Genomic DNA, 16965 nt, shown 5'->3' on the forward strand with positions numbered 1-16965 from the left:
GTCTTATTACTTAAAATATATTTTGTGAGTCTATGGCTGCCATAGGTGATGATTCCTCTGATGAATCTGGGCAAAGTAAATTGAAAACTTAAAAAGGATTCACCATTCTAAACACCTTTAAGAACACTTGTGTTTCGTGGGAAGAGGTCAAAATATCAACCTTAACAAGAGTTCGGAGGAAGGTTATCCAGCCCTCATGGATTAACATGAGGGATTCAAGACTTCAGTGGAGGAAGTAACTGCAGATGTAGTGGAATTAGCAAGAGAACTGGAATTAGAAGTGGAGCCTGGGGGGAGGGTATAGCTCAGTGTTAGAGCACAAGCCTAGCATGCGCAGGGTCCTGGGTTCAATCCCCAGTATCTCCATTTAAAAAATAAATAAATAAATACACCTAATTACCTCCCCACAACAACATAAAAAAAAAAAAAAAAAGATGTGACTGAATTGCTGCAATCTCATGATAAATCTTGAATGGATTAGATCTTGATTCTTATGGATGAGCAAAGAAAGTGGTTTCTTGGGATAGAAAATGCTCCTGGTGAAGATACTGTGAAGATCATTGAAATGACAACAAAGGATTTAGAATATTACATACACTTAGATGATAAGCAGCAGCAGAGTTTGAAAGGATTGGCTCCAATTTTGAAAGAAGTTCTACTGTGGGTAAAATGCTATCAAACAGCATTGCAGACTACAGAGAAATTGTTTGTGAAAAGAAAAGTCATTTGATGCAGCAAACTTCATTATTATTTTAAGAAATTTTCCCAGCCGCCCACAACCTCCAGCAACCATCATCCTGATCAGTCAGCTGCCAGCATCATTGAGGCAAGACCCTTTATCAGCACAAAGATGATGCCTTACTGAAGGCTCAGATGATGGTTAACATTTGTTAGCAATAAAATGTTTTAAATTAAGTTATGTACATTGTTTTTTAGATATAATATGCTATTGCACACTTAATAGATTATAGTATACTGTAAGCATAACTTTTATCTGCACTGGGCTGGGGAACTTAAGGGAACACTACTATATCCGTCACCAATCTTTTTAATTTCAGGTGTTTCCTTCAGTATTTTCCTTGTTTCTGAAGGTTTGAACGAATGTTTTTTAACCCCTGACCCATATTTTCAATTGAAAATAAAATGACATTAGAAAAATAGTCAAGTGATAGTGGGGGCCAGGGTAGTTAAAAAATGCTCCTTGAGAATGGTAATGCAAGCTTCATGAGCCGGGCAGAATTCATGGTCTTTAAGGATATCACCCAGAAGTTTACGTCTCTGTTGAGGAACTTCAGTATGTGAGACGCTCTCTCTGTCAGAGGCAATGCTGTGTAATCGTTATTCCTGAGCAGACAGGTAGATGAAATTATCCCCCAACACTTGCAGTTAGGTGGAGTCACGTCCTTAGTTCTGGCTAATAAAATGTAAACAGAAATAACATAAACCACTTCCAGACCCGATCTGTAACAGCATCAAATGTAGGTCTCCAGCTCTTTTCTCCAGTCACAGGGACCTTGGACGCCTCATGTTCTAGATGGTACAGCCCTGAGTTAGCTCCTTCATGGACAGTTCACATGAGACAGTAGTGTGAACAAGAAATAAACTTTTTTTGTTATTAAGCCACTGAGATTTATGGGCTAGCTAATGAACTATATACCTTGATAAATTCACACTGTGGGGACAATGGTATATTAACTCCTGTTTTGTGTAACCTCTTTGAGTATCCATATTCTTTACCGGTAAAGGAATTTTATATCCCGTAACTGTGGATGGATTTTCGCAGATCACATCCCCATCCCTCAGTGTCAGCTATTTAGTACACAAAATATATGAAACATTGGTAGTTTATTAGATTGATGGGAAACAGTGGTTTCTCTTGCAATCGAAAGTAAAGAAACTCTGGTTCATAGGTGACAACTCTCTATTTTAGAAATTTCACCGTGTGGACAGCTGTGGAGGCTTACAGCTCATCTACTGCAGCAGATCAGCATCAGCAATGAGACATTAGCATAATCTCTGCCCTCTACTGCCCTGCACTCTCCTCACTTTTATTTGAATGGTGCACTAACAGCACTGAGTAACACAAAAGTATCAACTTTTCCATCATCATTGCAGATGAAATTTTTCTGTTCTTCGATATTTTAAGATTTTACAGCATGGGATAGGAAGATTATGCTTATTTTGCTCTGAACATTGGATATTGAAAAACATCCAAATTATAGAGTTAAATTGACAATCCAAGGGAACAAGAATCCTTAAAAATGGAAAGGAAGATAGGTCTACAGAAAAGACCATACAGAAATGCACCTTTACTGGCTTTGAAGATAGAGGAAGGGGCTGCTAAGAAGCTGGGAAAGACAGATTCTCCCTTAGGGCCTCTATAATAGGATAGAGCCTTGCCAATGCCTTGGGTTTTGCCCACTGAAACCTACATTGGACTTCTACAGAAAATTGAATAAATTACTAAATATGTAAGTACATTTGTTTAAGCCATTGTCTGTAGTAATTTGTTATAGCAGCAAATAGAAAATTAATACAATTATATAACTAAATAGTGACATTTGGGATATATCACCTTAGATAACATACAATTGAAGTAAATTCAACTTTTTAAAAAAATCTTTTTAATGTGGCTACCAGAATATTACATATGTGGCACATTGTTTATTTCTATTGGACAATGTTGATTTAGCACTTTATGGCTTGGTCATTCTGCGTGTTGGAGAAATGCAGGATTATTTTTTGAGAAGGCTCTTGGACTGTCCTCAGGCCCTCTTTTGGCTACTTCTTAGGTTGTGGCAAGGAGGTGACTTTCTGTTTAGTCATTTGACCTGTTGAACTCCTCAGCTTTCAGCTTTCATAAGACAGTATCAGTCTTACCTCCACTCTGCTGAGTTAAAGCATATGATTCAGCATTAACAGGCAATATAGTTACATTCTACATGTTGTTAGGGAATGTGACCTCAGACTCATAGTTGTTCAACACTTGCCAATTTGAACAAAGTTACAATGCTCACTTAAAGAAGTCATGATTATTACTGAAATTACGGAAGGAAAAATAAGTATCAACATTTACCTGTAGGCCTAGTTCAGAACTAACAATGGATATTCGTACAAACCATACTATAGAATTTTTTGTGTGTGGTAGAAGCTAGCTGAATTGACACTCGGTATTCTTCCTGGGCACACATTTCTCAGTCTTCCTTGCAGTTAGCTTGCAGCCGTGTGATTGGGTCTGTCCAGCGGTGGTGGGCAGAGAGGATATACTTCCAGGCTTGGCCATAAAAACCCATACATTTCGTCCACACTTTCTTTCCCTCTGTGATAACTTCAGGGACCTCTAGTGTAAGATGGCAAAAATCACAGAATGGGAGGATTCTGGATCCCTGGGTTACCACCTAAAAGAAAGCCACCAAGGAATGTTACAAGGCTGGCTTTGTGAGTGAGAAGAAGCCATTGATCTTTTAAGTCACAGAGATTTTGTGGTTTATTTGTTACCACAGCATATTTTAGCTTTCTCTGACTAGCATAGTTCTATTTAATAATGACTTTAGGCGTTGTTTAATTCCAGAAACCACACAGGTAAGTTTATTTCCAATTATATGTAATTTCTAAAGTACAAAGCCCATCATCCAACAGGCAAATAGTTCTTAAAATATATCTAATGCAAAAATGTGGAACTACTCCATGCGTCCTTGGAGGCTGATGTGAGGATTCATAAATTCATAACAGAGGAGAGGGACATGATCAATGTTTTTACAGTTCAGTGAAATTGTAGTTTAGTGATCTACTGGAAGCTGGAGGGTTACAAATTCCAAACAAACAAAAATAGTACCGGTGGCACTTCTTTTGTTTCTATTGACGATTTCAGGGTTTTAGTATTTCCCCAACTAGAAAGTGCTTCTTCAACTAAAATTTTATTATCTCACAATGTGCTCCTAGATTCTCCTGGGTAGCCACATTGTTAAAGTATTTCTAGATATTTTTGAAGCTTGAAGAAAAAAGGCAAAACTCCTCTGCCATTTTTGTCACTTAAGGTGGTCATTGTTTCACATATTTATTTTTTATCCAGTAGGAATTTTAATTATAGATAAAGCTAACTTTTTTTTACTGAAGCTTTTATATAGTATTTATACTTATAACAGTCACTGAGGCTATTCTTAAAAAAAAATCCTTTATAAACACACAAAAACTCTCTTCTATACTTTAATCACCCAACTGTAGTGAGAAGTGATAAATTATATCTGGTTTGGAATTTTAGGTTCATATCAACGTTACCAGTGTTCCACAAAGCTCAAGTTGTACTTTTTTGAAGGAGCAAGTGGGGTATGGGTAAGAGGAGGAATTAAGTCCATAAAGAGTGATAATCAAACAAGACGTCTGTAGAGTGATTCATTACTCTTTCAAGAGTTCAAAGGGCTATCTCTGCAATTCGTCTTGTCCAGCTGAGTCACAGAGTCATACGCCTCATAGCTATACTAATGGCAATGTAATGTTGTTTCTAATAATGCACATGCTTAAAAGTTCAAGAGGATCAATCACAAGGGCTTTAAATGCTGAAATGTGCAAAGATGCAGAATTTCTGCCCTGAGGCCTTTGGGAATGAGATATTTAAGATGGCATAGGTATGAGATCTTGAAGACATATTAGAAGTTATAACAGAGTCAAGCTTAGTCATGGTATCTAACGGTTATAATCTGAATTTTCACTTCTGTGGTTATTTGCAGGAAACTTAAAATCCGAGTAAAATTTATCTTGCCCTCAAGATTACCTTAAGATGGTTCTTTTTTGCCATCAGTTCACATATGTGCACATATGTGTGAATATAAATTTATTTTAATATAAGTTTAAGAGAAATGTTGCTAGAAAAGTTATGGCAATTATTTCCCAGGCTCTCACAATGTGTTCCAAATACAAATATCAATAACTTAGTTATTCACATTATTAATGAAGTTAACTGAGAGTTGATATCAGATGTTCCTCCAGTTATAGAGGACTGATCAGACCAGGGGGGTAACTCATGTAGACTGAAAAAATTATTAAGAACAGTAAAGTTGATATAGTAATAGAGACCCTTTGGAGTCTCCTTCAGAGATATCAAGATCTCAATGTTGTGAAGTGAACAAGGACATAATTAACATGCTTTTAAACTTTATAACTAGAAAGGAAATTTGTTATTCCTAAACCAACCATAATAATCATAACACTCAGATAATTCTAGAAACTTCCAAATTAGAGTGCCTTGTGAAGATGAATTCTCAATCTCTTTTATCACATTGTAAGAGATAAATAAATAAAACATAATCCCACATGATCTACGGAAAAAAGTCACAAGTTATCAGCTTCTCAGATTGACTAGCCTGGATGACATCATGCCACGTGTTTCCGGGATCTCAACTTGCAAACTTCCCCCACAAAAGCTTTATAAGTCAGTAAAAATTGCCCTGGATCCTATTGGTTTGATGTAAAGTAAAATATTATTGGTGGAGGAAACATATGTTTAAGAAGGTTGGTCTGTGAAGTCCTGTTGAAATGAGAAATGTAGACTCATATACATGGTAGATAGCGTTTGAAAACATTTTGTCTTTAGGAAATGTAAAATAAACTCCTAAGGTGACAGTAATACAAAATGCTTGAGGCATTTGTTACATGATTGCCTTCTATGAAGCAAAGGTGAGCTCAAGTCATGGTTATTCCTGAGGCTAAAAGAATGTGTGTATTTGGCAGTGTAATTGTAGTAGATTTAGCGGATTAATTCTGATTGGTGGGAAAAGCCTTGGAAATCACCTTCTCAAATGGTTTCTGGTTGTTTTCATCAGCAGCTGTACATTGTTAATAGAATTTGATGAGTTAAAAATGGTACCAAATGCTTATTTTGAGGTTAGTCAGACTGCATTTCTGTTGTTTTTTTAACTAAATAGTAGGCTTATGTGTGGTGAGTCATTGAGTGTTAGCCTGTAGATACAGACTCAGGAGAAAAATAAACATGTGTGCTTGAATTAGGGTGCAGCCTGCTGGATCCATTTCATCTCCAGTCCCTTCTGCTCCAGGAGGTCACCCATGGGGTGAGGCCAGTATTCACAAAGTAATTGCAACTTTCCTGAAGATCTAAAATTATTTTAAAATAAAAAGTAAGCCTTCTGAAAACAGGCTGACATACAATTTTCCAAAACCACTGAATTTTTTTTTTCCTGCAAATAATTTACATTGCTTTACTTTCATTCACTTAGCATGTCCTAAACCACTGATCTTCCTCTCTTCCAAACCTGCTCCTCTCCTGTGCTCCTGTCGTGGTAAATGGCAGTACCATGCTCTCTCACTTGTCCAACTAAGAAATGGAGAGTCATCCTTTGCTTTCTCTTCTCCCTCACTTTGCAATGAATTGATCAGCAATCCTGAATATCTCCTTCACAGTCTTGAATTTTGTTGTCTTGTTTGTCTTCCCCCATAGGTTATAATCTCTCCGGGGGGCCAGGGCACTGTCTACTTTGTTCCCCATGTGCTCCATATGCCTCACACAGTTCCTGGGGCATAGCAGGCACCCAAAAGCTTTTTGTTAAATAAGAGAATGAGTGCACCTTTTGTTGAATGTTACTATTTAATGGTATTTTCACATCTCAATCCCCTTGTATCTAACATAGTGGGATGCATCTATATACTTCCTTCCTTCCTTCCTTGATGTTCTGATTGCAGGAGTCAGTGAGATTGCAAAGAAATCACAGAATGTCTGAGCTGAAAAGACTTGCAAATGTTGTTAGTGCAAGTCTCTCATTCCGTGAACAAAGACCTTGAGGCTTCAAGAGGCTAAGTAGTTTGCCAAGTCCTAGCAGAGGGGGCATTTATGTCTTTGTCCTAGGGAATATGGAAGAAGTGAAAGGGAAAAATAAGGAAAGCATCAGATCTATTATCCTATACATCTTTGAAAGAAATGGATAAAGTAAATAATAGATAAATAATAATTACAAAGGATTTGTCTATTCATTTCCATGCAGAAATTTTTTCTATAAACTCTTGTGAAATTTAATATGTGGGTGAGGCATAAACATGAAGTTGCTGATTTTTTTGGTGAATTAGTTTATTACTTTTTTTCTTAAAGAAGCTTAGGGTCATGAGACACTTATGGGCATGGACACTAAAAGAGGCAAGAAGGAAATGGTATGTAAATGCGGAAAGGATGGCAGCAGGGAGTGAAGAAGGCTGATTTTGGCGGAGATCATGTAAGAATATATACAATTGATTCATGTGAGTTCTTTATTTTTGTTTTTTCATTGAAGTATAGTTGATTTACAATGTTGTGTTAGTTTCTGGTGTGCAGAATAGTGATTGAATTGTATGTGTGTATATGTACAATTTTTAATATTCTTTTTCATTATAGATTATTACAAGTTCTTGAATATAATTCCCTGTGATATATAGTAGATCCTTGTTTATCTATTTTATATATAGTAGTTTGTATCTGCTAATCCCAAACTCCTAATTAACACCCCCTTGCCCTTTGCCCTCTGATAACCATAAGTTTGTTTTCTATGTCTATGAGCCTGTTTCAGTTTTTGTAAATAAGTTCATTTGTGTCATGTTTTTTAGATTCCACATATAAGTGATACATTTGTCTTTCTCTGTCTGAATTATTTCGCTTAGTATGACCATCTCTAGGTCCATCCATGTTGCTGCTATATGGATTCTTAAAAGACACTCAGGCTATTGATGATTGGAAATTACTAGGTATACTAAATATTTCCATACTGTTGCTCATTAACCTACTCATATTTAGCAACTTGTCTATGGTATTTGGGATACAAAGGCTTTTCGTAGTTTTGCTTGCTAGATATTTTAGACTTTTTACTGCTGTTACTAATAACGACCCAGTGACAAAGATAAATATGAGATCCGATCCTTTTTGTCAAATTTTGTTTTACACAAGAGAAAATTTAATCGAAGCAATTACTTGACTTTCGTTTTGAAATGAAAGAGAAGCAGCTGAGCTACACAGCTGAAGATAGAATTTCATTTAGTAATGAGGCATGAAGAATCTTGACCTTGAAAAGAAATCAATTCATTTATATTCATTGATGAATGTATTTGTTCATTCATTCATTCAATAAAAAGTTATTGAGTGATGTATGCAGTAAGTGATGTAACCTAAGAGACTTGAAGAATAAGTAGGAGTAAGTAAAGCAAAAACATGAAGTTATAAGATTAAAAACACAACATCATTCTCTTCCTTAAAACTTCCTGTGGCTTCCCCATTGCACTTAGATTAAAGCTCACATGTATTTCCACAGCTAAAATTCCCTGCATGGTTGGACTTCTGTCTGTGTCTCCCACTTCATCTCCGACCACTCTCCATTTACCTTTACGTTTCTTGATTATATATACCAAGTTGGTTTCCCCTTTAGAGTTTTGTTTCTGACACACTAGAATGCATCCAATATGCCTCTTTCCTTTTTTCTTTAAATCTTTGGCAATCTAACTTCAGACAATGAAGAATGACTTTCTCGTTAATTCTTCCCTCTGTTCAGAATATTCTACCTTCCTACTCCTCCGTCTTAAATCAAATGTCACTGTCCAGAGATGCCTTTCCTAACAATTTTATCTAGGCAGACAACTTCTCTGTAATAACTTATCACTACCTGCAGTTATCTTGTTCATTTATTTGTTTGTTTATTCTTGTCTGTCTCCCTTCAGTAGCGTACAAGGTCCATGAGAGCAAGGACTTTGTCCTGTTCACTCTTGTGCCTCCAGTCCCTAGAATAATGCCTGACACACTGCTGGCATTCAATAAAAAAAAAATACATGTCCTGGAAGATGAGTTTTGTCTGTGAAATAGTAAGCTCATTGGTGCAAAGTTGGTACTCAACAAGCACTAAATTCCCATCCTGTCAACTGATGAGACTAATCAATTCTGTCCCCTGATATGCAAATATCACATACACACCATCTTGGATACAGAAGATGTGGCACACTATTAGTCAAAAACACACAGTAAAGGAATAATGACAGTGTATCTTTCTGCTCCTGCCAATCCACTATTGCCGCTCTGCTCTGCATCCCTAGAATACAGACCTTTAAAACTGCTTCAGAGTTTCCCTTATTCTCTGGCATCTAGCTGGGTTTGGCCAATAGGAAGTACAATCAGGAGATCAGAATGACGAGTGAAGTTTTCTTGACTGAGTTCCTTTACTGGAGGCTTCAAGTGCCTGTTGGGCCGTCCTTTCCCATGATTCTCTCCCAGGCTGTGGGTACTGTTCCTTCGTGCCTGCAGATTTTACATGCCTTGCTGATCTCTCTTAACCCTGCCCATACCTTTGTTAATAGTCCATTAGAAACTCCTCAATCACTGAAGAATGCCATCCCTCAAAATGGAATACCCATCTGTTTCCTGGTAGAACTCTGATTGATAGACAGAATGAGAAAAAGTGGGCAGAATTAAAACATGGCCTTCAGCAACACAAAAACAAAAAGTGACAAGAGCCATGGGGTGACTAACACCAACAGTGGGCCAAAATGTGCAAGTTCTGCCATCTCCTCTTTTTGCATCTGTGGATCATTAGCTTCTGAGGTTGGGTCCTCTAGAAGTAAATGCTGAGACAGATTTTTGGGTTTAAGGGATCAACACTATGAAAGAAGGAAGAGAAAGAAGGACTGGGCAGAAGGGGAAATCAAACTGCAATGCAAGTTCTCCAGAGCTTCAGTCAACCCAACAAGGAGCCCAGGAGTGAGGAATGCAGATCAGAGTGTCTCACATTAGGCTGAAATGATCCTGCCTTTGTAATCCCTTGTCATTTATTCACTAGATCACCCACGAAGGGGTGATCTTGGGTAAGGTGGCTCTCTGCAGCTGAGGCAGACCTGGAAGTAGCTGCCAGCCAGAGGCTGTCTGATAACTGCACTCCCTGCAGTTGGGGAGAAAGTCTTACCTTGAAGATGGGATGTGGGGGCTGTCTCCATGTCTTCCACACCGGTTTGATTTCAGTCTCTCCTGGGCCTTATCTATCACTATGCACCTGTCTATCATGGGAACTGTTTCCAAAGGCTCTGTTCTAGTGCCCCCCTCCCTAATAAGAAGTACCCCAGCTTAATTAGTTCAACTTATTCCAAGTACCTTCTACAGTAGTCCTCCTTTATCCATAGGGGACACATTCCAAGACCCCCATGTATGCCTGAAACCATGGATAGTACTGAACCCCATACATGCAATGTTTTTTTCCTATACATACATACCTATGATAAAGTTAACTTACGAATTAGGCACAGTAAGAGATAAAAAATAATAATAAAAAATAGAACAATTATAACAATTTTTTGTGTTTTTTATAATGATATATTGTAATAAAAGTTATGTGAAGTGGTCTCTTTCAACATTTCTTATTGTACAAATTTAATGCCTTTTCCATCTTTTTAAAAAACTGAAATATAGTCAGTTTACAATGTTTTGTCCATTTCTGGTGTATAGCATAAAGTTTCAGTCATACACATACATACATATTTTTTTTTTCACTATAGGTTACTACAGGATATTGTATATATTGTATAGTTCCCTGTGCTATATGGTATAAACTTGTGTATCTCGAACTCCCAGTTTATCCTTTCCTACCCCTTTCCCTCCCTGGTAACCATGAGTTTGTTTTCTATGTCTGAGTCTGTTTCTATTTTGTAAATAAGTTTATTTGTATCTTTCTTTTTAGATTCCACATATAAATGATATATATGCTTTTTCCATCTTAACTAAGCACTTACACACTATATGGTCATAACTTTTGCAGTTTGAGGTGTGATAGCAAAACGAGCGCAAACTTCTTTTTCCTTCTTCACGGCTTCCTGATAGAAGATTCATTCTTACTGTCTATCTTAACAACTTCAGCATATGACTTTTATTTCTTCCCTTATTAAGTCGAGAACGTTCACCTTTTCACTTAAAGGGAGCACTTTACAGTTTCTCTTTGGCATATCCAAATTGCCAGTATCACTGTTCTTGCGCTTTGATGACATTATTAAGGAAACCAAGGACTCCTTGAACACAAGCACTGTGATATCTTGACAGACGATCTGATAACCAAGACAGCTGAGGGAGTGACAGGCAGGATGTGCTGCACAAAGGGATAATTCATGACCAAGCAGGAGGGAGCAGACAGCATGAGCTTCATCCCGCTACCTAGAATGGTGCACAGTTTAAAACCTGTGAGTTATTTCTGGAATTTTCAATTTAATATTTTCAGACCTCCGTTGACCAAGGGTAACTGAAACCATGGAACTTGAAACCGTGGATAAGGCGGGACTACTGTAATCAAGTTTCTTTGTCTTATAAACTGCCGGAGTAAGAGGCAGCTGGTGAAGAAATATGTTCCCGCTTCAGGAAATCTGAGGTATTAAGAGAAAAGATAGTACTATGTAGTACCAGAAATAACATCACCAACCAGTAGAAGTGCAGCACTCGTGAGTACGTCTATATTCTCATGGACAGTGTTGCTTTGCGATATTGTCTCCAAGATTTTGAACATGTGTGGCTTTGATGATTGATTCTTAAGCTTTACGTAGTGGGCACTCTTACCTCCTGTGTGGTTTCTCACGAAAGCTATAGCCTTGCAAATCAGTATTCCTGACAGTGTTACCATGAAGTCTTCCTCAGTAGCAGTATTATATTTTAATATTGACACAGTACTTGAGCTGCAAAATGCATCAGCAATTAGATAATGTGTGGCTAGTTAACAAGACTGTTTTTACAGGGGAAAATTGATACTTTGGTTTCTTTAAACTTAATGTTCTTATCCCTTTTATGTACCATCTCTTTGGATCTGTTAGAGACAGTTGACATTGGGCTCCCTCTTTTTCAGATATCTTGTTAAAATATATTTAAATAATGGTCTGAACATAAAATGAGATAATCTGAGCGCATTAAATAGCAAGAAAGTGGGAGCATTTCTGGCAGGAGTAAATCTCTCCAAGCTGGTATCTTAGGCAAGAGCTTTTTTTCTTGTTTTTCTTGACTCAAATTACCAGGCAAATTAAAATTTACCTAGGTTCTTCTCCCTCTTATCTTAGAACATAGTTAAATTAACTAGTTCAGTATTTAGTGGTAACATTTTAAATACTGAATACAGAAAATGATAAAGTCATTCATTACTCAGTATTCTTGATTTGCTATCATAGATTATGTAAATAATTCTGTGCCAAAATTTGAAGCTGAAGAGCCAGTCCTTCTTTGTCTTTGACAACATAGTTTACAGATTTGCAAAAGTGTTCAAGAAATGAACCTACACTTTTTGAGTGTGCAGATGTACAGCTATGCAGTGCTCTGCTTGGAAACCAAAGGAGCCTCCAACTCAGGCTCTATCAGATTCTTTCTAAGGATGTAAAAATCTTTGATCTCAGAGAGCAGGCTTCCTACTAATGATTGGTTCTGGAAAACAAACAGAAAATACACTTTCTTCTGAGGGACTTTGAAGGCAAGTCTTTCACTTTAGCTTGCTCAGGCACTAGAGGGGAGTGCAGTGTCATTCAAGCACTGAGTTCTGTGAACCGCATGTCCTCTGGCATGCCCAGACCCTGGGGAAAGGTACTGCAAAGAAGGGCTGACAAAGATATCTTCTCAGGATTGAAATAGGACAACCTTGGTTTCCAAAAATCTACTGAGATCTAGTGTGTTACACAAAAGTTCCCAATAAAGGGATTTGATCCCTTTTAAGAGACAATAACATTCAACTAACTTGATTTTCATAACTTTATTGATATTTTAAAATGTCCTATGCTCACTGATTTTTAAAAAGAAAGTCAAACAATATGGAAAAGTACAAAGAAGAAAGTGAATACAACTTGAGCTCACATGATATACTCCCACCATATGGGGGAGGATTCTTTCAGATTTCTCTCTCATTCTCTATGTACAAAAATATACATACAATTTCAAATATATAAAATGACATTGTGCCTGCTCTTTCTGGAATAGTACTGTTGCAAACAGAGTAGACCTCTTTCTGTGGCAGATGATGCGGTGTTGAAGCACAGTGGTGTGAGTGGGAGAAGTTGCAGAGCCCTGGCTTTAAATTTCTTCTCCACTCACTATGTGACACTGGGCCAGTGAGCTAATGTATCTCTGTGTACCTCAGTTTCCTCATAATGCAGAAATGGGGACGATAATATTACCTACCTCAGACAGTTGATGTGAGAGTAAAATTAGATCACATAATTGCCTAAGATAGTGCCTAGAACAAAATGAGTATTTAACACATTCTAACTATTACTCTTAACTAAATACAGATTTTAACTTCAGAGAACACTGAAGGCTTTTAAAATATGAAAATGGAATTTTTTTCAAATAACTTTCATCATGATATTCAAAAATCATGCTTTTAACATGAATTATTATTTCTTCTACATTTAACTATATACTTTCTCCACTCTTGCTGTTATCTGTCTGTTTGTTTTTTGAGGAGGGGTGGTAATTAGGTTTATTTATTTCCTCATTTTCAGAGGAGGTACTGGGGATTGAACCCAGGACCTTGTGCATGCTAAATATGTGCTCTATCTCTTGAGCTAGACCCTCACCCTCTCTTGCTGCTATCTGCACGCAGCAAATACTATGTAATTCTTAACTGATTTGCTGGAAAAGTTTAACGGAAAGAGATGAAGTATCTTTTTGTGGAGGCCTGTTTAAGAATTGCCGCGTGGAGTGCAAGGTGCCTTTAAGCCAGAGAGTTTCACTTGGGCCAGCTTTATAAGACACGACTCTAACTAAGAATTCCTGTTAATTATTAAACCCTTGTGTGTAATCTGGGTACCTGACACTGCAGACACTGCAGATTGAGAACGGAGCGTCCCTCAAGTTAAGCCTAAACACCGATAGAAAAATGTAGTTAACAAGGGATTTAAAAAACCGAAATCTTTTCCTTTAATACTTAGTAAAGAGAGTGGGGTGTCTCCTGTTTGGGCTGGCATATCTACAGCCTAAACAATCAGTTTAACTCTTGTTTGGGATTCCTTCTTGTTTTAGCATGGCGGAGCTTGGAGTTCACAGAATCCTCCTCTTGGTTATTTCTCTGACAAAGTGTCTGGAAGGCAAAAAACTGCTGGCAGACTTCAAAAAATGTGGTGACTCGGAATGTGAAAGTAAGTTGCTTTTCTTTTTTCCTACTTTTCCTCTTAAATGAAGCTTTCAAATGATGTAAAATGTTATTGTGAACAAGTATGACAAAAATAAACATTAATATCATTGAGAAATAGGTGTAATTATAAAGTATAGCTCACTATGAAAATGATATGCTGGAAGCAAAGCATTTTGTGATAGTTTTTAATGTAAATATGCAAAGGGACAAAGATCAGCCTGATATATAAATAGATCAGAAATTATAAAGATATTTATCCAGACCTCAAAAACAAACTAATCAGCACTTTTATTATTTTTTTAGGATAAATGTAATTGATTTATATTAAAAGAGATAGCAAGCCATTTGATAGTTTCTATGAAGCCTTTACATTTTTTTAGTTCTATTTCACAATTGGAAATTTCTGATTCTCATGAGTTTTCTAGGAATGTTTTTATTTCAAACCAGCATGATTTATTGTCTAAACTTTATCAAACATTAATCATTTCTGTGTTCACTTATTATGCAAAAATACTAAAATCAGTGTTAAAGTACATAGTTTTATTTATATCCTTTAATATTAAAGTTCCTCTATCTTCTACAAAGGGAAATTAATTTTCACTTTATTACTTAAGGACTTCGTTTATTTTCTGACATTAGCATTATGGTACAAAATGAATAGCATCCCAATATATTTAGAATTGCTTTAAATATGTTCTCTCTCCCCAGTATGTGAGAATTTCTTATAATTTACCACGTGTAAATTAAAAATGCAAATGATTACTAGTATAAACAAATAACTTAAATTTTTTATGAGTAAATAATTTCCTTAATCATTTGGATATGTAATTTAGTATGCAGAAAAGGTTTACTAGGTGATATCTTATAATAATAATAATCATCATCATGATCATCATCATGATCATTATCATCATCTTTCTTTCCTTCTTTACAATCTCTTTTTAGTTTCCTTAGGGCTGGAACATGGAAAGAGAACATTCAAATTTATAGTAATTGCTACTGTTATTTTAACTTTAAGTGTGTGACAATCAAAACGTTTTTTATATTATATGTTAGTATAATTATGACAGTTAATACGGTATGTATATTACTTTATATGTTGAAGGGCTAAATCTAGCATATGTGGTTAAGATCATTCATGGTTATTAACAGCCTATTATATTCTGAGTCTAGGGGTGAGGGATGTGTATCTAACAGAAATAAAATGAAATGTAAGATAAGTTTATTGTCCTCCAGGAATATTCATTCTGGTGAATAATGACAAGACAGGTCAACATGAAACTGTAAACAGTGATACAACAGACGGATAGTTGGTAACACTGAAATTCAGAGAAGGGGCAGAGTAGGCTGGGCCAGTTAGGGATGGCTCCTAGAGGAAGTAGGATGTGAGTTGTCCATGAGGAGAGACTGATGGGTTTCTTGGAAGGTTTAGGAAAGAGTAGAAAGAAAAGTTCAGCAAATGGAAGGCAAATGTTGCAGTGAAAAGAACGTCAGTGCAAATCTGGCTCCACCATTTACTATGTGTGTAACCAACTCTTTGAGACTTAGTCAAAGCTCATTTGTTAGTCTAAGATTAGATTATTTACCTCATAGGTCTGTTTTGAAGATATAATAATAATAATAATAATAATAATAACAACAACAACAACAACAACAACAATAATAATAATAACAACAATAATAATAATAAGGCATGAAAGAGCTTGTCATGATGCCTTGAATATTGTAGGTGCCAAGAAGAAAACTAATTATCTTTTCCTTCCCTTTCCACTGACAAGAATTATGACACATTCCAGGGAAAATTGATAGACCAGCGTGTCTGTAGAGGAATAAGAGAAAGTCATTTTAAACAGGGAGGGAGGACTTGGTCATGGACAGCCTTGGATACCAATCCAAAGAGCTTACAATTGATTCTGTGCAGTGGGAAGTCTATGTAGGTTTTTGAGGACATCAATGAGATGAAGAAATTAGCATCTGGAAATGCAGAGGATGTTTTGGAGGAGGGCAAGATGGGAGGGGGATAAAGAACATTTTAATTTAAAATGTGTGTTTTTCTTTGCATGTTTACATAGCTTTAATAAGCAGGGTCTTAGCCACAAGAGACTACAAAGGATCTGACTGTCGATACCTGAACTTCACTAAGGGAGAAGAGATATCTGTTTATGTTAAACTTGCAGGAGAAAGGGAAGATTTGTGGGCAGGAAGTGTAAGTATCTAATCTTATAAACTGAATACAGAATAAATCACCAGCTTGCACGAGGATGCCTGGTTTTCATCTCTAGAGGAACTTCAAGAATTTCAAAGCACTTTATATATATACCCTTAAACATATTTAAACAAACAAAAAGTGGCCATGTTTGGTGTTGGTTCCAGAATTTCTATAAAAGTAGCTTCTGGGAAGGCAGTCTGGCTGGAATGAAGGATTAATAGTGCCTTTAAATTATTTTTACACAGCATGCACAGTTTTTGGACTTAGGTTTTATATTTACTTGGAGACACTTTAGAGGTGCTGATGGAGATTATGGGATGACCAGGCAACCTCAGCCATCTCTTGGTGCTGCCAATGGCCAAGTTTAAGAGAGACTGGGAAGTTTTAGTTAATCAGACTAAAAGGCATGTCTTTCTGAGCAAATAAAGGACTGAATTGCTGAAGAGAGCCTCAGAAAGATTAGTAGCCTAGGGAAATGAGGTATATAAATTTTTCATGGAAAAAAGGAATAACTGAGAGAAACTTTTATTTGGCCAAAAGTCCTATTACACTGAAATTCTAGAAGCCTGACTCATCTCTCTAAATACCACAAGAAAGGTGTTTAAACTCAGAAGGGCCAAGATGGCCCACCATTACACCTCAGTTGTAAGTCTTCCA

The 16965-nt window shown here is 36.6% G+C and overlaps 1 protein-coding gene across 5 annotated transcripts in view; it reads left to right on the forward strand.

The window, feature by feature from the left end:
* The first annotated feature begins 13777 nt into the window (after positions 1 to 13777).
* The window catches only part of MIA2 (MIA SH3 domain ER export factor 2), an 81488-nt gene continuing 78300 nt past the window's right edge, over positions 13778 to 16965 (forward strand). Inside the window, exons 1-3 of one of the 5 annotated variants that reach the window (XM_014561972.2) lie at positions 13828 to 13846; positions 13988 to 14103; positions 16172 to 16305. In XM_014561972.2, coding sequence (XP_014417458.2) covers positions 13989 to 14103; positions 16172 to 16305 — 249 coding nt within the window. In that variant the 5' untranslated portion in view covers positions 13828 to 13846; position 13988. Of the gene's footprint in view, positions 14104 to 16171; positions 16306 to 16965 lie in introns of all 5 variants that reach the window. The other 4 variants (XR_004320644.1, XM_032481934.1, XM_032481933.1 and 1 more) reach the window with 4 other exon arrangements.

This window comes from Camelus ferus, chromosome 6 (genome assembly GCF_009834535.1).
Source record: "Camelus ferus isolate YT-003-E chromosome 6, BCGSAC_Cfer_1.0, whole genome shotgun sequence".
In the NCBI taxonomy this organism is placed as follows: domain Eukaryota; kingdom Metazoa; phylum Chordata; class Mammalia; order Artiodactyla; family Camelidae; genus Camelus; species Camelus ferus.